Source organism: Symsagittifera roscoffensis, chromosome 10 (genome assembly GCF_963678635.1).
Source record: "Symsagittifera roscoffensis chromosome 10, txSymRosc1.1, whole genome shotgun sequence".
In the NCBI taxonomy this organism is placed as follows: domain Eukaryota; kingdom Metazoa; phylum Xenacoelomorpha; order Acoela; family Convolutidae; genus Symsagittifera; species Symsagittifera roscoffensis.
In genome coordinates this window covers 8,580,417-8,606,120 of record NC_087071.1, presented here as the reverse complement: position 1 = coordinate 8,606,120, position 25,704 = coordinate 8,580,417, and the positions used below count along the sequence as shown (strand labels likewise).

General features: G+C 33.5%; 2 protein-coding genes across 2 annotated transcripts in view; one reads left to right on the top strand and one right to left on the bottom strand.

The window, feature by feature from the left end:
* LOC134855191 (uncharacterized) overlaps window positions 1-25,704 on the bottom strand; it is a 623,579-nt gene that overhangs the window by 443,991 nt on the left and 153,884 nt on the right. The window lies entirely within an intron of this gene.
* The window catches only part of LOC134855190 (uncharacterized), a gene marked incomplete at its 3' end in the record, with an annotated part of 44,646 nt that continues 42,918 nt past the window's right edge, over window positions 23,977-25,704 (top strand). The window contains 1 exon segment of the mRNA XM_063871633.1: window positions 23,977-24,330. Within this exon segment, the coding sequence (XP_063727703.1) occupies window positions 24,060-24,330 (271 nt within the window).

The window sequence follows — 25,704 nt, the reverse complement described above, 5'->3', positions numbered from 1 at the left end:
GGCATTTTCTCAAAATTCGTTTAAATGGTGGTAGTGACATACCGGACGCGGTGTTAGTCAGTTGTCTGTTCATGTTTGGTAACAATTTTGGACGTTCAATTTGATTTTCAACTTGTGTGCTATTTGAAGAACTTTGCGAATTTGGAGTACGCTGAGTGCGACTAAAATTTGGCAATAGACTTTTTACAGTGAGCTTTGCTTGCTTTGCAAATGAATTTGAAACCAAATCGTTTTTGTTCCGGTTGAGCGATTGCGTGCTTAGCTTTCCGTTCGAATTTATGTTCATTTCCAAATTAGAACTTGTGCTATCTTGAAATTCAAGGCATGTAATGAAATCATCAATTAAGGCAACTACAAAATGTGTTTGGGTGGTTGAGGTATACCTGCTGGATGTTTTGAAATATAATCAATGAGCCCCATTTTAGAGCCCGCTAAATGTTTTATATCAAAGTCAAATGGTAGTAACCGGTCTATCCATCTGGATAATCTACTTTGATATATTTTATGATTTTTATTGCATTGTAGCGCGCTGATTAAGGCTTGATGATGGGTAATGAGTGTGAATTTTCTACCATACAAGTTGTATTAAAAGTGCTCTACTGACCAAACTGCGGCAAGCAGTTCTAATTCGTTAACCGAATATTTATTTTCCCATGAGCCTATCCGTCCGGAGTTTCTTGTTCTAATCCACATTCGACGCCGTCTCGGCTGGCGTTGCAGACCACCCGTGTTCCCCGGCCACTTACGAAGTGGCGGTTTTCTGTTATGTTGTGGACCGCCTCCAAAATGTTTTTGAATGCTTGTTCATGCGTCTCATCCCATGTGAAATGGAATTTTTTTTTCAACCGATAGTAAAGGACTGAGCGGTGTGCACAATTGTGCGAGATTGGGAATAAGTTATTTAGATGATGAATTGATCCCATAAAACTTTTGAGCTGTTTGAAAGTTTCCGGGTGACATAGTTGTACGATAGCTTCGGTTTTCTTTTGCATTGGGGTTGTTCCATATTCATTAATGACATAACCCAGCCATTCAACCGAATTTAGTGTGAATCTTCCACCATACAAGTTGTATTAAAAGTGCTCTATTGACCAAACTGCGGCAAGCAGTTCTAATTCGTTAACCGAGTATTTTTATTTTCCAATGAATTAAGAAACCGTGAAGCGTAGGCAATGGTAGCCCATCCGTCCGGAGTTTCTTGTTCTAATCCACATTCGACACCGTCTCGGCTGGCGTTGCAGACCACCCGTGTTCTCCGGCCACTTACGAAGTGGCGGTTTTCTGTAATGTTGTGGACCGCCTCCAAAATGTTTTTGAATGCTTGTTCATGCGTCTCATCCAATGTGAAATGGAATTTATTTTCAACCGATAGTAAAGGACTGAGCGGTGTGCGCAATTGTGCGAGATTGGGAATAAGTTATTTAGATGATGAATTGATCCCATAAAACTTTTGAGCTGTTTGAAAGTTTCCGGGTGACATAGTTGTACGATAGCTTCGGTTTTCTTTTGCATTGGGGTTGTTCCATATTCATTAATGACATAACCCAGCCATTCAACCGAATTTAGTGTGAATCTTCTTCCATACAAGTTGTATTAAAAGTGCTCTATTGGCCAAACTGCTGCAAGCAGTTCTAATTCGTTAACCGAATTTTTATTTTCCCATGAATTAAGAAACCGCGAAGCGTAGGCAATGGTAGCCCATCCGTCCGGAGTTTCTTGTTCTAATCCACATTCGACACCGTCTCGGCTGGCGTTGCAGACCACCCGTGTTCCCCGGCCACTTACGAAGTGGCGGTTTTCTGTAATTTTGTGGACCGCCTCCAAAATGTTTTTGAATGCTTGTTCATGCGTCTCATCACATGTGAAATGGAATTTATTTTCAACCGATAGTAAAGGACTGAGCGGTGTGCACAATTGTGCGAGATTGGGAATAAGGTATTTAGATGATGAATTGATCCCATAAAACTTTTGAGCTGTTTGAAAGTTTCCGGGTGACATAGTTGTACGATAGCTTCGGTTTTCTTTTGCAATGGGGTTGTTCCATATTCATTAATGACATAACCCAGCCATTCAACCGAATTAAGTGTGAATCTTCTACCATACAAGTTGTATTAAAAGTGCTCTATTGACCAAACTGCGGCAAGCAGTTCTAATTCGTTAACCGAATATTTAATTTCCCATGAATTCAGAAACCGCGAAGCGTAGGCAAAAGTAGCCCATCCGTCCGGAGTTTCTTGTTCTAATCCACATTCGACACCGTCTCGGCTGGCGTTGCAGACCACCCGTGTTCCCCGACCACTTACGAAGTGGCGGTTTTCTGTAATGTTGTGGACCCCCTCCAAAATGTTTTTGAATGCTTGTTCATGCGTCTCATCCCATGTGAAATGGAATTTATTTTCAACCGATAGTAAAGGACTGAGCGGTGTGCACAATTATGTGAGATTGGGAATAAGTTATTTAGATGATGAATTGATCCCATAAAACTTTTGAGCTGTTTGAAAGTTTCCGGGTGACATAGTTATACAATAGCTTCGGTTTTCTTTTGCATTGGGGTTGTTCCATATTCATTAATGACATAACCCAGCCATTCAACCGAATTTAGTGTGAATCTTCTACCATACAAGTTGTATTAAAAGTGCTCTATTGACCAAACTGCGGCAAGCAGTTCTAATTCGTTAACCGAATATTTTTATTTTCCAATGAATTAAGAAACCGCGAAGCGTAGGCAATGTAAGCCCATCCGTCCGGAGTTTCTTGTTCTAATCCACATTCGACACCGTCTCGGCTGGCGTTGCAGACCACCCGTGTTCCCCGGCCACTTACGAAGTGGCGGTTTTCTGTAATGTTGTGGACCGCCTCCAAAATTTTTTTGAATGCTTGTTCATGCGTCTCATCCCATGTGAAATGGAATTTATTTTCAACCGATAGTAAAGGACTGAGCGGTGTGCACAATTGTGCGAGATTGGGAATAAGTTTTTTATATGATCAATTGATCCCATAAAACTTGTGAGCTGTTTGAAAGTTTCCGGGTGACATAGTTGTACGATAGCTTCGGTTTTTTTATGCATTGGGGTTGTTCCATATTCGTTAATGACATAACCCAGCCTGTCTACAACCGAATTTACTTTTATCGAACGATATTGCTATATTTTCATCATCCAGTTTGTCCAGAATTTTTTTTAGCTTTTTCATATGATCCTCTTTTGTACCGTGGGATATAATCAATATGTCATCCAGGAAAGCAAATGTATCTTTTTCATTGTTTAGTGTAAAGTTAATTGCTTTCTGAAATTCGGCAGGCATATCAGTAAGACCGTAGAAATCAGTTTGAAACTGATACGTGCCAGTTGCCTGCCCTCCAATGATGCTAATGTTGCAATGTTTTTGAGTATTCTCGATGAGTTTTAAATGACTGTACGCATACCTAAGGTCAATTGTTGAGAACAGTGTTTTGACCGGTTTGTTGTGACCTTCCTGAGCTGATTGAGCCACGTTATCAAGGAGTACGTCTATTTTTGGCATTTGATACTTGTTCTTTTGTATCATTTTTTAAATTTGTTTAGAATCCATTGCTAGTTTGATGGATTGGTCTTTCTTCACTGTGATGACTATCAGGCTTATGAACTGCTGGTCACTACAATTTTCAAGTTTGGTGATGTGTCCTTGGTCTATAAGAGACCTGATTTCTTGCTCCGCTTTCTCTTGAATATGGATGGGAATACTGCGACCTTTTTGTTGCAACACTTTGAATTCTTGGAGAATTGTTGTATGAACCATATGGTTTCGTGCTCTACCGATTCGTGTACATAACCCCGGATACGTAGGTTTAACCCAGTTGGTTATTTTTGCATTTGACCCATTTATGTCATCCGATATAGTATTAACTGACTTACCAGCTGGTTGCTGCTGTAGTTGAATTCCAATCAGAGGTAGGAGGTTTCTTCCCAATATATTTGCGCTTCTGTCGTCCATTACGATAAGGGAAGTTGTCTTTATCAACCATCCACCGGATTCAATGGGTGCGATGATTCGTCCAAACGATGGGAAAAGACATTGTTTTTTACTATAGCTGTTTCTTTTAAAATATTTTAATAATTTAATTGCAATGAATACTTTTTAATTAGAAAAACAATATCTTTTAGAGACGATGGTTTTAATTAGTTGAAATAATTCCTTTTCAGCCACTCATAAATCAGCGTTTTGTATGTTGACTGCTTAAATTTGCCATTTGACGTTTATGAGATGATTTTTCGAGAGGTTATGTCAGTGTAAAATTGTCACTTCAACCGAAAATTTTGGTTCAATAAAAACTATGCGTAAAATTGGACGTTGAACACTACAGTTATCAGATCGAAGTCTTTTAAATTTTTTTTAATTCAGCAAAAATAATATTAAAATTATTTTAGAAAAAAAAAAGGTTTTAACTCAAAATTTAATTATTTCAATGCAAATGAGAGATGCAATAGCAGTTTTTTTTCGTAAGTTAGATTAGGGCCCCCACTGGTAAAGTTAGAGTTGAAAATTTTTTTACGAAGTTCTCAAGGCATCGAATATTCTGTTTTCCATATTTGTTAGTAATAATTTCTTTGTTCTGAAATTAAACTTGTTTTTTTTTTCTGGAAAACTAAGAAGAATTAAACTGTTAACTTTGTACCGTACACCATAGAGCTGACTGCTGATGTCATATTGAAGATTCAAAAAAATAAATACGGATTCGCAGTTTAGTTTTCTGAAAATCAGATTTTTGGAATAAAATTTTAAAAGTTCGCTTCAAACTGAAAAGATATCGTCGAGTTAAAACGACGTTTAGTCTAGGATTCATAACATCCTGGCGCAGATCGGAGAAATTGACTTTTTGAAGTATAGTAGAAAACGTAAAGCAAAATGGCATCCCGCTGAAAACAAATTATTAACGAGGCTAACTAATAATTTTAAAAAAAATTTCTAGCAAGAGCAATTAGTGAAAAAAAGTTGATCCTTCGAGTTGATCATTCAAGGTTTCCAGAGAAAACTATTCAACACAAAACTGTATTGATCGGACGGTAAATATTATCAAAGGTTTGAGGTAGTGCGTGAACGAAATGAGGTAGTGCTTGAATGAAAGGGCCAATTATCTTTTAAAAAATATCAGAAAAAAACTGTGTTCGAATAAGTTGTCTATCTTTGTTGTTTCTGGTCCAGGAAAAATTAGTTTCGTCAGAATTGCCGTGTCGATTAGTCCTTTCGGGCTGTAAACAATGCTGTTATGCTATTATTTCACTGTTTTGTCAGCACCCCGGATAAATTTTCTGATGTAGTTTTTGAAATTTTACTCCAAAAACATTGTCGTGATCATTTGTGTTAATTGAAGAAAAAAAGCGTTTGTTACTGTTTTCTTATTAAAATGTTTTTTAGTTTTTTATCTTGACTGCGTATGATGTTTTTATTTTGTAGCAGTGGCCAAAGCAATTGAAGTGCTTTAATGGTGTTTAGTTCTTCGGTGCCTACTGCAAACTCGTAAGGTGTGTTTTGGATGAGGTTATATATTTTAGGATTATATTTAGTTTTATGAATGAATTCTAATATGGGTATTTCAATAGGCTGGATAAACTCATGCGGGATAAGGAAGGGTCTGGATTCTTCGGCATTGAAGGTCTTTGTGATGAGACAGAATATATACATTTGGGTAACTGGGTCATAGTTGCGGAGGATGCCGTGGAGGTTAGTATCTTTAATGCAATATGTAAAATTAAGGAAAAATGGTGACGTGTACTCTGAGTTAAAAAACCGAAAACGATGGTGAGGTTGTCTTGATGGGTTGTGCAAATCAAAATGATTTTGTATAAAACGTTAGTATGTATATGTGTGCGTTTGTTTAGTGCGTAACATAATATCGTGGGAACAGTGCAAATTGCGTTCCTGTGGTGAAAGAAAGTGAAAGGTTAGTGAAAATAACTGAAATTTATCATAGAAGCTCTCGTATGCTTGAATATCAGCTAGTGATTCTGAAATAATGTGGTCATGCTTTCTATCAAAAATATTAAGTGTGAATACGTATGATGTTTTGATGAAAAATTTTTCTGTTAGTTGCGGGTTTGCGAAGCGGTCTTCATCTAAAAATTGATCTTGATTAGGGTGGATGATATTATGATCGTAGTATTTTATTGCAAATTCGTTAGCTCGGGGTGCAGTGAATGTTTTTAGTAATTTTTTATATCCAACGTAAGTAAATTGTCGAGGTGTTAGTGTTGTGGTGAGTCTATATAACATGTTTTTGTTCTTTTCGATGCTGTCATGAGTATTAGCTAATGGTAGGCAAAGGGAATTAGTAAAATTAGAATGAGCTGTCCAATGAAGTGTTGGCATTAAAACGTGTTCATCTACAAAATTGCGTGTGTCGTTAGTATGATTAGGTGTATTTAATGTATATTAAGGAAATGAGGGTAAGGTGATTTCAAGAAAATTTTTCGTGTTGGTGTGTTCCGGGTGATTAATATATTCGCGGGCTGTTCCGGGTTTGGTTGGGAATGGGTGATTTGGAAATTTTCGTTTAAAAGTGCGATAAGCTCGGTGAGTGCTAGTAGGTGTTTCGGGGGATGTGGATGATTGTGCTAATGATGGAGTGTAAGCTGAGGAGGGTGTAGGAGTAGTTGGATTTGAGGATGTTATTGTGGATGATATTTGATGTATTATGAGGGTGTTGGGGTGTATTAATTGTTGTTGTAAAGTAATAAAATTATCGAGCTCCTGGGAAAATTGGGGGGTATCTGGGGAATTATTATATGATCTGTCGGAATGAAGTGGAGAATAGGTTGGGTTCACTTGGGAAGCATAATAAGGCGTGGAAATGGATGGAAGTGGATGATTTGATGAGATTGGTTGAAAAGGGGTTTTTGAAAAAACTGGGGGGTTGGTCTGGGTATAGGTAGAGGGAGATGGTTCGGAGTCTGCAAATTTGTCGGGGGTTTCTACATTAGAGTTAATAAATTGTGAGATATAATTTAAAACTGAAAAATCTGAGTAAGTATCAGAATTCGTGCTTGATGATATCTTAATAATCGGAAAATCGGGTGATGGGAATGCAAAAAGTGGGATTATTGGGAATTGAGTTTGGAGGTTGGCTGGATGGGAATTTGAGCGATGGAGGGATCCAAGTTATCGGCTCATTGTGGGCTAAAAAATAAATATTTTGAGACTGAAAAGTGGTGGTGTGGGGTTGTTCTATAGTTTGTTTGTATGTATTATCATTTTGTGAATGATGTTTCATTATATGTTGGATGGGACTTTGTGTTGTATTTGGTCTAGAATTTGGATTATTTGTGATTGCTAGGTTTAGGAAATTACGGGGAACTAGCGATAATGGATGACTTTGTGGTAGGGGTGGCAACTGTGTGCGGTAGGTGTTATTTCGATATTATTGTGTTCTTCGTCGTATGTGTTTTGTCTTGTGGATATTTTTGTGTTATATTCTTTTATTTGTGCATCTAGAAGTATTTTGTTTATTGATGATGAAAAAATTCCAAAAAATCCTGCAATTAGTATACGTGCTGCACTTGCTTGTCTTTTTACTTGTGTGTGTATAGCGAATATGTTATAGATTCCTTTTAAGAGTGAGAAAAGAAATCCTATAAAATTAAACATGGCGTATAAGATAGTTAATTTTTCTAAGATGTAATAGGGCCATCCTAGAAAAGCTAGAATTTCGTTCTTTAGGGTGACAAAACTGAAAATATTTATAGGTAAAATATCTTGTGGTCTGTATTTTTCACCGTTTAAATATATGTAGTCTTTAATATCTTTAAAATATCCGCTATAGTCTTGTGTATAAATGTCTGCAAATCCTGCGGTTTCGGCAAGTTCTCTTAAATTCTGGTCAATTGATTGTCTTTGTTTTGTGTCCATTTGTGTTAATAATTCCTGAAAATAATGTGTTCTAATGTGATGTTGGATACCAGATTTCGAATATATTCCATTTGATTGTAAATCAATATTTGGATTACGAGCTATAGCTCTGATGCTTTCGGGTGAAAATTTTTTGAGTGATTGCATTAATGTAGGGTATGGTGTAAGTAGATAGTATTTATCTTCATTAGGATTTAATTGTACTACATTGAGGCTATTTTCTGATCCACATGGGACTGCGGTATCCCAAAAATATGTTCGTCTTGAAAGTGTGTCGACAAAATGTACTTTATTTTCATAGAATATAGGGATTCTTTTATAACAACGTTTATCTTCAAAAACATATAGTGGTGATACTTTTTTGGTACAAGTATAAAACCATAAAATATTTCCTTCGTAGTATAGAAAATTTGATCTATTTCCTGACAATAAGTATCCTGCGTAGGGTATTTTTAGTACTGCTAGTGCGAGTGATTGTAGGATTTGTGTTCTTTCCAATTCGCATAGTTGATGAAGTGTTTCTAATTCAAAAGTGACATTTCTTGAAAAATTCTAGTAATTGTGTAGTCTAACTTCATGTCTAAGTGGATATCATAATGAATATAACCAAAATAGGTGCTATTCATTAGTGATAGTTCTTGTAAACGTGTGCTTTTACTGTCATATGGTCTTAGTTTTTCACCAGGTTGACCTGGGCTTTTTTGAAAGTTAACTGGGATGTATGATGTTCCTTCATTTATAGGATGACTTGTGGCATAAAGGTTAAATTTTATTTTTCCAGTGGTCATGTCGAATTTTTTTTCGTATTCGACAAGTTTTTCAGAAAATTGTGTCTTATAAAGTGGATTTCTGTATTTACATGCAATTTCTGCTTCTTGATAGATTTGGAAACGTGTTAATTTATTTTCCATATCAAGGATATTTCTAAAATCATTACTTTGTATTTGGGATGGGTTTACTTGTTCGTATGGAATTGATTCTAAAAAATATTTTTCATGAAACTTTATCATTCGAGCGTGTATTTTTGCTACTTGGAAAGTTGTGCATGTATTTTCGGGAAACCAAACAATTGTTGCTTGGGTCCTTGTTGTGGGGTCACAAAAACCTTGATCATTTTTGCAAGGTTGTCTAATTCCTTGATAGATCATTGTGTTATCAGATAAATCTCGTGTGAGTTGTACTTTTTCGAGTTGTATTTTCCAATCAAAAAACATTTTTTTCTTGATATCTTATATTTTTTGTGTCTGCTTTGCAGTTTGAGGGGTCATTTATTCCAATGTGTGGTATCCAGTGTTTATCGTGTATGTCATAAGTTAATCTTCCGTGTGCGCCATTGTATGGGTATTTTTTCCTCTAATTTTCTATGTCCTTGATATCGTTCAAGTTCTGCTGGATGTAGAGAATCGGCAAAGACTTGGAAATTTACTATTTTTTTGTCTGTGTTTTTATTTCTTGTGATATTTATTCTGAGTAATTCATTTTTACAATCATCGGGGTTGAGATGTAAAAGTCGTTCTATGTTACTCTTGTAAAATGATTCGTGATCAAGTCGGTTTTTATTTCCGTTGGAAACTTGTGAACAGTGTACTTTCTTTTCGGAAAATGCTGCTGTAAACTTATATCCTGTGACTGTTGTTGCTCGGGCTTTTGAATACAATGTTGCTATTACATTTGTAGTTTCTATAGCTTGTGGTTCTGTTTCGCATTGTGATACTTGATTTATTGCATATTTGTGTAGTGTTTTTTGTTCGTTTTCTTCACAATCATAGTGTGTTACTAATAAATCTTGAGACCCTGTGCGAGGAGAAGGATTTGTGTTTTGGTCGGAAAATATTAGAAAAGAGATGTGTTGAAATGTCAATATTTTTAGAATATACATGTGTATGATAATCCTGAAAATGGGTTATAAAATGTGATGTAACCAATTGTGTTTTTTGTATATCTATCGTATTTATATATTACTTCAGTTGTTATAAATGGTGGTGGTAGCGATTGAGCTGTTATATTTGGTGGATTTAATGGGTAGGGATATTGAACAATATTGTTAAGTTTGATCGTGATTTCAAATTTTAATTGGAGACTATTTTGTTGAAGTATTTGAATATTGTGTTCACGAATATCTTCGTGGATATCTTGTCTATATTGTAGTCTGTTGAGTGCCCAACTGTGGAGTCGGTTACTATCTTGATGTTGTTCAAATAATGGTGGGGGTGCTACGAATGTATTCCAATTTAGTCGTAAAGGGATATTTGTTGATGATTGTTCTCGATATCTAGCGTCGAGGTTATTTGGAAAATTTAAAGGGAAAAGCGTCGGTGAAGTTTGACTTAATGATGGTGTTGACGGTATCAATAATGTTTCTGGTAGTGATGATGGTGTTGTATCCGTAGAAATATCTATTGGTTCATTTACTATGTTTGTTTCACCTTGCGTATATGAGTGTGCTGCCCAATATGGTAGTCGTGCGGTAGGATTGGGGGGGGGGGTTAGAGGGATTTTCACGTATTTGTTCAGATGTTGGTGTTGAACCTAAGTAATCTGAGGGTATACTTGAGGTGCTATGTTGTGAAAGTAGTGTGAGAGTTTCTGGCAATGTACTACTTAAAATTTCTGAAGTAGTTGGTGTTGGTGACTGGGGTATATCAAAATGAACTCTAGGGGTTTGAAAATTTCTATTTCTTCGTGAATGTATAATCTGTCTATTTATTTCGACTGTATTTTGATTTTGACTAATGTGTCTTATTCTGTTTAAGTCTTGTGGTAATGTGGGGTAAAAATTATATGTTGGTTCACTTAGGGGTGCCTGTCGCTGAACTGGTTCTAATGGTTCGGATAAGCGAGCGTGTCGTTCTTCAAAAGTGTATGGGTTATCTTAAAAAGAAATTAGTGTGGATGTTTGGAGGTTTTGGGTAGTTGTGGGTATTGCTGGGTTTTCTTGGGATGATGTCGGCGAAGACTGATTTTGTGATTGTTGGTTAGCAATTTTTGAAACGTGTCCGATTGATTTTTTCTAGTGGGAAGATTTATGTTTATTGTAGTATTCTTCGATGAAAAAAATTAAAAGGATTGTTGCTAAGGCAAATGTGACTATTGCTTTTTTCTACACATTTGCACATTGTCAGTTTTAGGGATGATAAAAATGTGATGAAAATTACAAATAGTATAAAAATATCTGTTCTACTAAAAATTTCGTATCATTTAAATAGACTTTGAATTATCGTACCTGTGAATATGATCATTGATTTGGGAAAGTTGGAGATATATTTCAAATAGGGAGTAGAAAATTTTAAAAAAATTGCAAAAAACTATTAAAATGATTATAAAAAATTCAAAAGTATCGAATAAAAATATGAAGAAAAGTTTGAATAGAATGAAAAATTTTATTAAAAGATTTAAGATTGTATTTTTTAAGATATTGACTGATTGAGAGAAGAGCATTTAAGAAATGATTTCTTCGTCGAATATTTTTTGTTGTTTGAGGCGAGATTCAAGTGTGGTCGAGTTATTTATTGGTTTTTTGACAAGTGGGTTGAGTTTTGTGAAAAACTGTTGGGGGCTAATTTTATGGTCTTTGGGAGGTCTTCTTTGCTTTATTTTTACTTTTCGGGTGATCTAGGGTGTTTTTGAAATATTTGTACTTTAGGCCGGATGATTATGGTCCTTTTTTACTTTAGGCTAATTCGTCATTTTTGGTTGGAGGGTTTTTGAGGTCTGAGTTGGGAAAATTTTGTTGATCTTTGCGTTATTAGATAGGGGAGGGTTGTAATATTATGGTGGTATTTATTTTAGTTGTCAAGCTTTAGCGAGTTGCTTATTTTTGACCTGGAGGTTGTAAAGTTATAGTTATAGATATACCTGGATTTTATCGGCTAATAGGTTGGTGTTAGAGATATAGAAGGCGACAGTTTTGAGTGAATCCTATTGGCTGAATCTGAACTAGAATTGTTGCGTATTTGTCAGCATGTTATCTTGAAAAATGAAAGCTCAAAATGATTTAGAGGTGTAAGAATAATGAATCTTTAAAATCAAAGTTGTTGTTGAAACTCACTTTTTTAAAATATTTTAGAGTGTGGAATGAATGTTTTGTAATTTTTACGTGGTTGATTTCTAAGTCGTGATACTTCTCTATGTTCTGATTTTTCTACTTGTTCTTGTGGTAAAAATTTTTCTATCAATTTCCTGTTCTTTTTTTCTCTTTGAGGTATTTTTGTGTCTGGCATTTTTTGATTGTTTTTAGCTTTGGTTTGTTTTTGATTTTGATTTTCATGATGAACGTTGTCTTGTTCATCTATTTCTTTTTCTGTATGTGGATGATTTTGAATAAATTTTAAACCTGTGAAAGAATATAATTGAGTGAATTCGCGTAGTGCGCATTCTTTTGGGTCGTAGGGCAATAGATTGTTACGACGTTGAACAATTTCTTTTTTAGTTGAATCTGTAAGTTTATACGTTACGTCAGTGGATTTGGCAATTATTTGGTATGGTCCTTTTCGAAGGGGTTGTAATTTTTTAGAGATTCCTTTTTGCGTATTAAAGTTAGGTATTAGAACAGATGTTCCAATTTTTAAATCTGTGGCTGGTTTAAAGCGTGAATTAATTTGGTTGTTAATGTTTTGCCTTTGTAACAATTTCTTTGTTACTTTTTGGTAAATTTCATGGTGTTTTTTATCTCTATTTAAAATCCATTCGGTGTGTATGCCGTAGGCTAATTTAAGATTTTGTGGGTGATGAAAATGAAGTTCATCATGTTTGTGTAAAGGTAGGTTATAACAAATTGAGTCTTTATTTGGTTGGCAATATTCTTGTGCATTTTTATGGGCATTTGCTGTAAACATAATTGGTTCACGTGGCTTTTGATTAAAAACCATTTCGTATGGTGACATTCCTAAAGTTGTCGTGATTTATGAATTATATGCTAAGGGAAATAATTTTACATCTGCTAACCATTCTGTGTATCTTGTATCATTTCCATTTATGATACATCTGAGATATTTTTGTAATGAACGGTTCATACCTTTGACTAAACTGTTTGCCCAAGGTGCATGAGATGTACGTGGTTTATGTTTGATGCTATATAAGTGGCATAGTGTGATGATTTCATTATTTATGAATTCTGTACCGTTGTCTGTAACTAAGATTTCGGGTAATCCGAATTTAGCTATCCAATGTTCATAAAGTATTGTGTAAGCATAATAAGCATTACAATGTGGTACTGGGTTGAGTGCTACATAATGTGTGAATGCATCAACAATGACCATAATGTATGAGTTTCCTTCAGAGGATGGTGAAATTGGTCCTTTTATATCGAATGAAATACGATGGTTGAAATATAAACTTTGTCCTTTAAAATCTTGTTTTTGTGCTATTTGTTTTTGATTTGGATAATGTTTGTTTAATTGACATATTATGCAATCATTGCATAATACTTTTATCCAAATTGGTGCATTTGGGTAATAAAAATTTTGTGTAATTTTTTTTCTGATCCGGATGGGGAACTTTAGAATCATTTAATTGATATTCTAAAAGGTCTGTATTTTCATTGATTGTTGTGTTATTAAATTTTCTGAAATATCGGAGGAGTGTTTTGTTTCCTAAAATTGTGGTATCTGCTTTTACGGGCTTAGTTTTGTATTTGTGCCGTAATTTTAGTTGTCTAATTACTGGGTCGAGATTTTGATATTGTTTTAAAAGTTCAAGTGTAATTTTATCTGTTGGAGGGAGAAAAATATTGTCAATTTCTAGTTTTGATAGGGAAATTGTGTCAAGTGGGTCATGGAGGTCAAAAACTTGGTTTATTGTGTATTTTGAATCGTTTGTTTGTGGTCCTGATAAATTTATTTTATTGATTAAATTTTCTTTTTCAATTAATGGAAAAAAGTCTTTTTTATGCGAGTGTTGTTTTATTCTCTTTTGTTGAGTATTATGTTTTATCCATTATGAGTATGGAATTGGTTTAAAAGTGGATGTGCCTAGTAAATCAACTTCGTAGTGATTATTTTGGCAACCTAAGTAGAGTGGAAAAGGTTGTAGATTATTTATCTGTGATTGATCAATATCAGTTTTTACTGCATATTTGCATTCTAGTCGGGGTGATGTTTCATCTTTTGCGAGATAAAATTTAATATTTTGTGGTATTTCAACTGTAGTTTTTTGTGTAAGTAATTCGGGTGAAGTATTTTGACTTAATGTATCGGGTAACGCAAGGTTTTTTCCTGCTGTCCAAACTATATGTAAGTTTGGAAATTTCATTAAAATTAGTTGAAATCTATAAACTCTATGATTTGGATTTGATTTTTGTGTAAAGATAAATATATTTGGTTTGTGATCTGTGCATAAAACTGTTGGGTGTTTTGATCCAAGTATCAGAAGCTCATATTCTGTAAGTGTATAAATTATAGCTGTACATTCTCTCATTAGAGTTGAGAGTCGTAGCTCTGCTTGTGTGAATAATTGTGAATTTGCTGATATAAGGTTCATTTTATTTGTTCCACTATGTGATTGTAGCAATGCTGCGCCGATGCCAAAATTTGAACCATCGCACATCGCATAGAATGGTTGATTTGGATCTGGAATTGTGTTTGAAATTTGTTCTGTTAAAAGCTTTTTAATTTCTTCAAATCGTGTTTGATGTTCAGTGGTCCATTCAAAATTATTTTGTTGTGTGAGGATGTTATAGAAGGGTCTTAAGTATAATTGCATTTTGTAAACATATTTACTTACGAAATTTAACATTCCAAGGAATTCTTGGATTTTCTTTTTATTTGTAGGTGGCTGAAGTTTTTGAATTGCATCAATGCGTGATTTTAATGGAGTGATAGTTTCTCGTTCTATATTATGTCCTAAAAATTCAACGCGTGTTAAAAATAAGTGTGATTGATTGGGGGCTGCCTTCAGATTTTCGTTCTGAAGTATTTTGTGATACTGTTCTAAAACTGTAAACATTTCTTCTTTAGTTTGTGATTGCATGAAAACATCATCTAAGAATGTGATTGCATTTTTCTTGAGTATTAGTGGTCTAAAAATTTTACTCATAAAAGCTGAAAAAGCTGCTGGTTCTATGGATATACCATAGAACAAGCGATTAAATTCATATTGTTGATTTCCAATGACAAATTGTGTTAAACGTCGTGATTGTTCATCTAGTGGCATTTGATTATAAGCTTTATTCATATGTCTGCGGTTGTGAAATATGTACCATTTATCTTTGTTAAGATAACTTCTATGATTTCAATAGGCCAATTGCATTTTGATTCGTCAATTAGTGAATTGAGGTATCTAGCGTCTAAAACTATTTTTAGTGATTCACCTTTTGCTAGAATGATAACAGGGTTGATGAAGGTGTTACCTTTTGGTTGTTCTTCCTTATTTACTGGTGAGATAATTTCGTATTGCTCTAAAATATCAAGTAATCTGTTTACCTTGTCGTGTAAGTGAATCGGTATTTTACTTGCTCTTTGTTTTTTGAAAACTGCGTCAGGTTTTAACGGAAAGTGTAGTGATGAACTGATTATTCCAACGTCAAATTTTGATGTTGCATAGACTGTTGAATATTTTAACAGTTGTTTTGCTAAGTTATCAAATTCAATTTGTGTGATTTGTGAGTGTTCAAAATTAAACATTGTTAAAAATTTTAGTTGTTCTTTTGTGTAAATTGTAAAATTGAAAGTCGTTTTAAAATATGGTGTTTTTGTGAATTAATCTGTGTTTCTTTTTTCATTACTTATTATATTATTTATGGATAATTCTTCGCCAAGAATTGTTGATAGTCAAATATCTAATATTTGGAGTATACTATTAACGCGGTAGGCTACTTCATTTATAGGTGAAATTGTAGCATTTGTTTCACAATATCCTAAAAGTCCTAAGGGTAATGTTACTTGATATGGTATATTGTTATACACGTGTAATGAAATGATGTCGGAATTCGTATTTTTCGAGTATTTTATGGATGAGATTGTAATTTTGAAAAATTTGTGGATAGGTTTAAATTCGAAGTCTGACATGAAAAGTTGTTGTTTACTTTGACTTTTGTTATACTGGTGAACTTGTTTTATTGAAAAATTATATATTTTTCCTGATAGTGGTTTCAGGTATTTCCGTTGTTGATTGTAAATGGAATAAAATTTTGAAAAAAATGGTGGTTGTTTGTTTATTCTTTGGAAGAATGTTAGGGCTGTATTTTTTTTGTGTATTTATCTTTGATATGGATCTTACTATTTAGGATGTTGGTTGTTGGTATATATTTAGATATAAATGGTATGCCAATGATAATGGGTTTAATATCAGTAATATGAAATATTTGTTTAAATGGTTTGTTCAAAAATTTGTTTTGTTCCATTGTTCTTGTGGGGAGAAGGAGTAATTGGATTTTTCCATAATTTACTAATGTTGATCCTTGTGCTGTTGCTAATTTACTAGAGGTTTCAAGAGGTGTTAAATTTGGATGCAATGTTTTGATTTCATTCCATGTGGGAATATTACTTATATTTGATTCTGCTCCTGAGTCAATTAAAAAATCAATTTCAAGATCTGGTGGTTGAAATTCTTTGTTTTTTGGGCTCTCTAAGAAAAATGGAATTAACCAATTTTTTTCTCTTGGTTGTTCTTTTTGTATATTTTATAAATATGTTTTGTGTTTGAGCATTGTGTTTCATCTTTTTTATCGGGTTTAATTACCGTGTTAATTTCGTTTACTTCTTGTGTAGCTTGTGTATTATTAATGGGTCCAATATAGTAATCGTGGAGGAGTTCCGAGTGATTTTCATATATATGTGAAGTAAAAGGTTGTTCATATATGATAGGTTCATAGTCGTTTTCGACTGTTATCATATTTACAGAGATTGTATTATCTGTATCACTTTCAGTATCTGATGATTCGCAATTTATATGATTTAGTTGTAATTCGTTACTTCCTGTGACGTCAATACCTGGGGGGTCTGAAGTTGTTTCTTCATTTGTTTGCACTTGATTAATGTTTCTTTGATGTTTTGGTGTGCTACTTCTGTATCAATGTTTAGAATCGGAATAGCTGTTATTATTCCTATGTGATGACTGGGAAAAACTTCTGTATCGATTATTGTAACCTGAGTTTCGATTTGGTGAGTTATTTCGTGATCTGTTTTGATAATTATCATTTGATCTGTGATAATTTGATCTATTATATGAATTATTCCTTGATCTATTGTTTGGATAATTCTGATTTCGATTATTTGAATTACTTCTATTTCTATTTTGTGAATAGTTTCTATTTCTGTTATATGATGAGTTTCGTGATTGATTATTGGAATAGTGTCTATTCCTTGGGTTTGAATGGGAACTGGATCCAGAAATAAATTCTGTTGTGTTTGAATTCGATCGTGAAAAGTTATTTTGGTTATTTTGGCTATTCGATCGGTTATATCAATTTTGTGAGAAATTTCGTGTGAGAAATTTCGATATATATTTTTTTCGTCGTAGATTTTGTTCTTTTTTCATGTAATGGTAGAATGATTTATTTGGTTCTTTGTGCTTTTGAGGTTTATTCTGATTGTCTTGTTGTTTTTGTCTACATTCGGAAATACTGTGTCCATATCGTCGGCAAAAATTACACCATTTTTTGAAAGATGGTTTGCCTTTAAAGTTTGGATGTCGTTCGTAGATATTTAGTATTTCAGTAATTTTTTCAATCAGGTCTGTGTCTGAATCTTGTATGTTATTTATTTGTGTAGTATTTGTTTCAATCCGATTAACATATTGTAGTTTTAGATTTTCTGTTTCTTCGAGTTTCATTGTGATTTCTGCTTGTTCTAGTTTATCTTATAATTTTCGAAAATCTAAATCTGGTTCTCGAATTGAGGAAGGATGAGATGCTCTTTTTTTTATAGCTATTTTCCTTAATTGAGGTGTTAAGGTCATCATTAAAATTTCCGTCATTTTTGTGTCTTTGTAGTCATGTATATTATGTGAATATGCTTTTCGATCTAGTGTTTTGATTCGTGCTGCTAATTGTTTAATTGTTTCATTTGGTAATCTGTGTATTTCGCTGCATAGAAATCTTTGATGTTGTTTGTTTCTTTCAGAATCAAATATTTTTGAAAATTCTTGTGTGAATCTTTTCCAGTCTGATATTATTTCTATGGGTAATACTGAAAACCATTTTTGAGCTGCGCCATCTAGTGTTGTTTGTATTAACGCTGTGCGTCTATGTATCCAATTTTGATGTAGTGGCGTATTAATTGGTTCGGGTCCTATATTTAAAATTAAGTTTGCTGTTACTGCATTCAAATAGTCTTCTACAGAATATTCAGGGTCTGTTCCTGTGAATACCATTAATGGTTTATTCGATGTTATTGATGAGGTATGGATTCATAGTCATCTGTAGTGATTCTGCGGCATTTGGCATTTGTGAAAAATTTGAAAATTGATTTTTTGTGATTTCATGTTGCTGAAGGTAATATGGGAGCGGTATTTCATTTTGCATTTGGGTTGGTTGATAAGAATGCATTAACATTGGGTTTTGTGGTTGTAGTGGTTGAAAAGATTGTGTGTTAAATGGGTTTTGTATATGCATTTGTTGTATATCTGTTGGATTTTGTTGGTAAATTTTCATATTTTGAGATGGTTGAGATTGTCGCGGTCTCTGTGTGCGATATTTTTTAGTATATGGTGCAAAATTATCTGGTTGATGATAATCATCGTCATCAGATGATAAATGGTTTGTGTTATATGGTGTATGTTGTTTGTTTTTATTCTGTTGAAAAAATGGGTAATTTTCACTGCAATCCTGTGTAGGCTGTGGATTATCTGGAAAATTTACTGAATTGGTCGATGTTTTTGGAAGGTTCCAATAATGGGAACATACGTGATTTAATTTTTGTGTAGTTTTTTGGGGAGGTTGATTTGTCTTTGGTTGATGAGCATAATTATAATTGTGTTCTGCAAAAGTGTTTCTTGTGAACATTTTTTGTGTTTTTGACGGTATTGTCATTGGTCTATACGTTTGATAGTCCTTTGTGAACATTTTGGAGCAACCGATTGTTTAACGGTTGATTGTAAGGTTACCTGTGATAGTGATGTATTTGTATTTCTTGGTGTTGTCAGATTGGGGTGTATTGGTGAAATACTTTGTTGTGTAGTTGTTATTGTTGTTTGGACGATTTCTTCATTTATGAAGTGTGATGGTGTTTGAATATCTTGTTGTGTAAGATTTCTGGTTCCATTGAGATTTTCATTATGTATGACTGTTGAATTTAAGCTGTTATTTCGTGTATCTGGTAAAAATGTATTATAATTTAATGGTGATGCGTCAATGGTTAGTGGTATTACTTTTACATAATCTCTGTGGAAAGATACTTGTTGCTTGACTCGAGATATCTTGTGGAATATTTAGAAATGCTGGATGAGACCATTCAGGGTCCCAAACGTAATCTGATTGTTCTGAAAGGACAGTGTCGTCATTGGTATTTTGAGGTCTTAAATTTTTTCTTGCTTGTGAATATAAATCTAAATTGTGGGTGAAATAATCTATTATAAACCATGCTAAAATATTTTGTAAATCATTTTTAGTGTTTTGTGAAACATCTTCTTTAGTAAAATTTTTGCGGCTTATATGTAGAAATGTTGAAAATACTGTGATTTCATTTCGTTTTTTTTGTATGTTTCGATGTTTCGGTTGGTGATATACTTTGAACTTCTGTTTTTTCTAATATAGATATATAACTATATATTATTGCAAAAACTTCGTTAGTGAATATGGAATTTGCTTTGTGAATTATGATATTGTATGCTGTTGATATATTCGATGAATACTTTTGAAAATTCTAATTCAAAATCGTCTGTTTGAATTACATATTTACTATGGGCTGTATTTGGTGTGCTGAATTCTATGGCGTAGATTCCGTATTGTTGTGTTAGATAACATATGTCTTTCAAATATTGTTCAATAATTTGTCTTTTGATTTTTACATCCAGGAATTCTGCTTTGCATGGACTGATTCCTGGTTCAAACAAATTTACGAGTAAGTTTTTACAAAATCGTGTTTGTCCTCTATCATCGAGTCAATCTATAAGAAAGGGAAAAACTGCTTCTTCATCTGGACTTTCGTCACTTTGAGTGTGGCTCAATTTTTCGTTTGATGACTGTTAATATATAACAATCAATGTGTCTAATTGGTTGATTCCAATTATACAGGTGTACTGGTTTGTGCTTATATTGCTTTTTTATTCTTCTTTTTCCTCTTTTTGATGAATTTGAAGTTGTTTCTGAGTCGGAAAAAAATAATTGATCGTGAATGGGGCAATTTTTATTTATTGATTCTTTTAATTTATATAGTTTGTCTAAACTGTTGGCTTCTGATTCAGAAAATGCGTTTCTATATTTCAAAAATCTTTTTCATGTGATTTGTCTTTGTTTGTTTATAATTTTTCTTTTTATTGTTTGCCGTTTTGTTCCAATGTATCCAACTGTTTGTGTATGTGGAGTGATTACAAGATCGTATTTTTGGTTGTCTTTTTCACAATTGTGTTAACGATTGTTTGTTTATTTCCTAAATTTTGGAATGACATAAGGTTTAGGATGAGGGATGCAAGAAGTTGTTAGTTATTTTTATTTTCCTAGACTGTTAGTCCTTACAATTTTTTGGTTAGCTTAACATGGGTCTTTTTATTCAGGGTTGGAGAGAAAAGTATATCGATTCCGGAGAATGATTTTTTACTTTCTCGTGGCTAGTCTAAGTTAAGGTGTTAACTTACCTAATCTTACTTAGGGGTAGTGATTGTGTTCAAGGGTTGGAGAATAGTAAATCGATCCACAAGGTTCAGGTATAATTAGAACGCAAGTAGTTCGTTAGATACTATTTTAAACTTACTAAGTCTAAGATCTATCCTGATCTGGTAAGAGGAGGGTTCAAGTGAAGGATGAATCACCGAAGTTCTTTGCTGTTTAGCTTAATTTGAATGGTTAGTTTTATTTTAAAATTTCTTTTAGTCCTGGGTCTTTTGAAAGGGTTGGATAGTGAATCGACGTTTGAGGTCGTTATTCACTTGCTAAGTGGGTGGGGGAGAACAAAATTGCTCTTTTTGATCCAAGGATAGGCCTTGATGATTAGTTTTTTTCAAATTAATGAGATAGAAAATTTATGAAGATCCAAGGATAAGCCTTGATGATCTAATTTAAAATTAAGTGAATTTAAATTCAAAATGGTTTATATTTATTTGATAAAAAGATTTAGTTTTTAAATGATGTTAGTGAGCTTATGATTGCTGTTATGTTTAGGTGATGAAGCTGTAACAACAAGATGGTTTATAATTACTATCTATTTATTGTCATGCTACCAATTTTTATTTTTATTTTCAATAAATATTTTTCAAATATGTTTTATATAATACTGCAGAAATTAAGGGAACGATCTGAGATCTTTTTATCAATCGTTATTGTACATTAATTATTTTGTTTAGCGCCTGAAAAATCATGAAGATTTACTTCAAAATTTTATGATCGCAAATGAAAAACTAAATTCATTGCTAATAAGATTCTAAATATAAAAGTTTGTGTTGGCTTTTGCCTTACAACCATAAAACTAAATGGTAAGTTTCTACGTAGTCGTATATCGTCTCTTGTCCGAGGTCTTCTTCCAATACCGGGTAGTTCTAGTATTGTTCGGAATATCGGCTCTGATCTATTGAGTCGTAGAGACATTTCAATTAAGTTATTATCGTGTAACATTTTGAAAACGTTTTGTCTAATTTCTAATCTATAGTTGGTTAATTCTAAGCTATTAAGGTCTTATTCGAGACTTATGGTCGCACCAGATGAGTTAGGACCGATGTGGTTAACTCATAGGGTACACCGTCTGCTCGTCACGCTATCTTATTTTCGGCCGGATAGATTCGTGCAACTTCTTAGTCTAATACCGATCCTAATCTTACTCTTATATCTACTAGTCTCAGGGTGTTTAACTAGTCTCTGCTAGGCTCAATAGATCTAGAGTATACTGACTTATTGCAACTGCTGAAGTTCTCTTGGAGAGGTAAGTAATTTCTAAGTTAAATTCAAATCTCTCTGGTGCTGAAATTACCAGTAATTTCAGCACTTACAAATAAGTGGGTTGTTAGTTGGATGGATTATGATTGGTCAATATTAAATATTTTACAGAGGTAAAATATCTAATTTATCCAATAATAAATTGTAGTTTAAATCAGGTTCCATTATTTCAGCGGAAAGTTATCACATGAACCGAAAGTTCTGGTTCAAAGTAAACTATGCGTATTTTTGGATGCTGATCATAACAGTTAGCAGAATCATGTCTTTTCATTGTTAAAATTTCAGCAAACAAAAACCTAGAATTAAGATTTTTTATAAGAAGGTCGTTACTTAAAATTTAATTGTCTCAATACAAATGAGATATGCAAAAGCTGATTTATGATTGGCTGAAAAGTAATTTCAAGTAATTTTCTTTGATTGGCTGAAAAGAAATGTTCAACCAAGTAATATTGTCGTCTTTAACTTGATATACAGAAACTCTGTTCTTAGTATGAACAATTTGCCTATTATTTGATCAGGAAACATCACAATTTTTTGCGAACGACAAAAAGATATGTTATAATTTCTATAAAAATCAAAATCACAAGAACCACGGTAAAATTGGCGACGACGATTTTTTTGGTACTGTTACAAGATGACAGTTTATATTATGAGGGTCTATAGTCTACAAACTGTTTGTTTATTTTCCTGATTTATTGAAATCTTTTGATAGAAATGGATTAAGTAAGAAGACCAATCGCATATCAGTGCAAAACCCCGATGTTTCGACTGCCCCTTAACTGACCTCGAATAGTTTTTGGAGCTCTTTGCTTAGAGTTTAGTTTGATAAATAGCTTTATATGGTAAACCAATTGCTTTCTGGATCGCTATTAAATTGAAAGCTCCCATTCTGATGTTCAATGTGCCCGACTAAAGAGTTATCTTTTATTACCAGTGTTGTGAACTTTGTGGCCCGAACTTTTTACTTCTAGTAGACAATTTATTGGGCGCACCATCATTTTTTGGACCAAGTTAACATCCTTCAATAAGGGCACGGACATTGTGTCAAAACTCTCAAAATCCTAAAAGTATCCGATGTGAGTTTAAGTGAGAATTTCTTTCGGAAGAGAATTTGTAAAAATTGCAAAAAAAAATAAACGATGCTTACAATTTGCTTTTCTAGATTTCTTTTATTGGGTGTAATTCTTGGTGTAGTTTCTGGTGTAGATATTTTTAGTTTTATCGAAACTAGTTATTCGCCTGATATTTTCCATTGCCATCAACTAGACAACAATTTTCATAGTTAGACTTAAATATTCCTAATCTGAACAACGAAAAAACCTCCAGTTTTTCTATCTGCAAATCAACTTCGCCTTTGGGTTTTAGTTTGCCTGCATAGACAAATTTGGGCTTCATCTGCCCAAATAGTCTTCATCTTGTTACACAGATTTACGGTGTTATTAAAATATACAAAATTCTTGATTACTAAAAATTTTCTGCTGCTAGTGGTTGCCGTTAAAACCAGTGCTCTTTTTTGTTCGAGACAGAAGAAAAGTTAAACATTGGAAAATCAAACAAATTTGAGAAGCAAGATTCAAGTAAATAATTTATGTTAATAAATGTGTAAAAATGATTTTGTTTAAAAAAACGTATTCTAATTTTTCAGGTGCTTAATTAGACTTCGAACCAAACGTACCGGAAGCTCAAGTTTCAAACAGCGCTCCGAACAAAACCATGACAAAATAAAAGCATAGTTTCTCAATTAATATCCGGTTTATGAAGCCTAAAAAATACAACTGAATTCAAACGTCAAGTTGACAACTGATTTATAGATTTATTGGTGGTTCTCACAGACAGCGAGACTATTATACAATAGTCCAACTGATCGTTTTTTAAAATCGGTCTCTGGTTTGTCATGGGAGTATTTCTACACTCGCAGTCATGCAAAACTTCCTGTTTCTTAATCAACCTATTTGACAAAAATTTTCCAGTCAGTTTTATGCATCCAATCAAAAAATAAAAGATAGAATAACCATATTGATGAAAGTTCACTGTTGATTTAAAAAAACTAAGAGGCAAAAAAGTCAGCTGCCTTTTAAATTTTTTATTTAATAGACATTTTTGAGGTTTCCTATATAGGTTACATCTCTCTTTTTTCAAAAATTCAAGAAAAAAAACAATGGTTTTGCTATTTCTTTTTCTTTTAATTTTGGAACCGAGGCCATTTTTTGGCTCTTCAGCGTCGTCGTTGGGGTTCAGCGTGACCTTCACCAACAAAAAAATATTGGAAACTTTCATCAACGGAACTGAGAAAAGGAAGAGTAGCCGACTTTGCGGATTGTCATGTCTGTCGAGATCTTTCTGTCGGTCTATCAACTACCACTTGAGAAGTCATGATTGTGAGTTTCTCATCACTGACTCACGACTACTCGGGCAGGAACATCTACTAGGCAAGTCTCAAATAAGTTTCAAAAAGTTTTCTCTGAAGTAGTTTCCCCCCACCCCACTTTTGAATCAAAATTTTTGTGAAACTTGTTTAACGCTGTCACAAAAGGACGAAGATTTGCATGTTGAATAAGGAGAATACTAAAAAGTATGATAATCACTTACACGGTGAGCTCTTGTAAAATAGCTGTGGCTTAGTTAACCGTAGTCGTTTAAACTCCGGGTTAGGCGCCTGGCAAGTTAACTGAAATGAGCATAGTTATTCTTTTTTACTTTATTAAACAAAAATCATATAATTCGCCTTAATAGCTCGAAAAATCTTATTTTTCAGATAACATGCCAGTCGTTTAACCCGGAGTTCAAGATAAATAAGGTTCACTAAGCTATGTATATTTGAGCAGAACACACCTTATAAGTTGCAGTGCACGTGCGAATCGAACCCGTCATTAGATTTTGCTGGGCACCATCACCACCAAAAGGCATCAAATCTTTTTTTACCATTCAAATTTTTCTAAAATTTTATTTCTGTTGCTCGGAAAACCAAACTAAAAATACTGAAAGATAGTTAAGTTGAGTTCATTTAGATAGCTAACAAAAATTGGTAAAATATCGCTATCAAATATACCAAATAGATCTTTAGGACATTCCTGGTAGTACATTTGATTCTTGGTGAAAACATGTAGCAAATATGCCACAAAACTTTTGAATCAGCGAAATAAAGTTTCTTCTTTACAATTTTATCAAGCTTCATCATCATGAGGTCAAAATTAAATTATATAAAATTTTTGAATCAGCAAAACAAAATACCTATTTACTAATTTATCAATCATCATCATTACGAGGCCAAACTATGTATATTGTCAATTGCTAGCGGATTCAGCAACAACCACGCTATCTTTAATCTTCCTTTGTGCATGTTTAAAGACTTGTCTCTGGATTCCAGAGACTTACACACAGCAATTTGTGCGCCAATTCAGTGCACACCCATTCTTAGCAAATTTTCTAATTCAGATGAGAAATTATCTTTTTCAGATCTAGTTTTTAGATCTGAGATGGGTTGTGAAAAGTTTTTAAATAACGCTTGGATACTTTAAGTATCTGAACTTTTGTTTTTCTTGGTTATTTCAGGTCAGAAAAATAAATGAGTCTGAGTCACTTTTTGCCTTTTTTGATACTTCTGTATCTGACAGCTTCTGCTAGCTACTAGCAGGTACTCAGCTAATTGTCCAATGGGAGACTGCCCAAATATGTTCCCCAAGCATGAGGTTAACATTGGAAACACATAAATAGTGCATGAAAAGTAAAAGTTTGATGTGTTTGTGAAAGTTTTTTGAAAACATTTTATCACAGTTGAACCCAAAAGTTAGTTAAAAAAAACA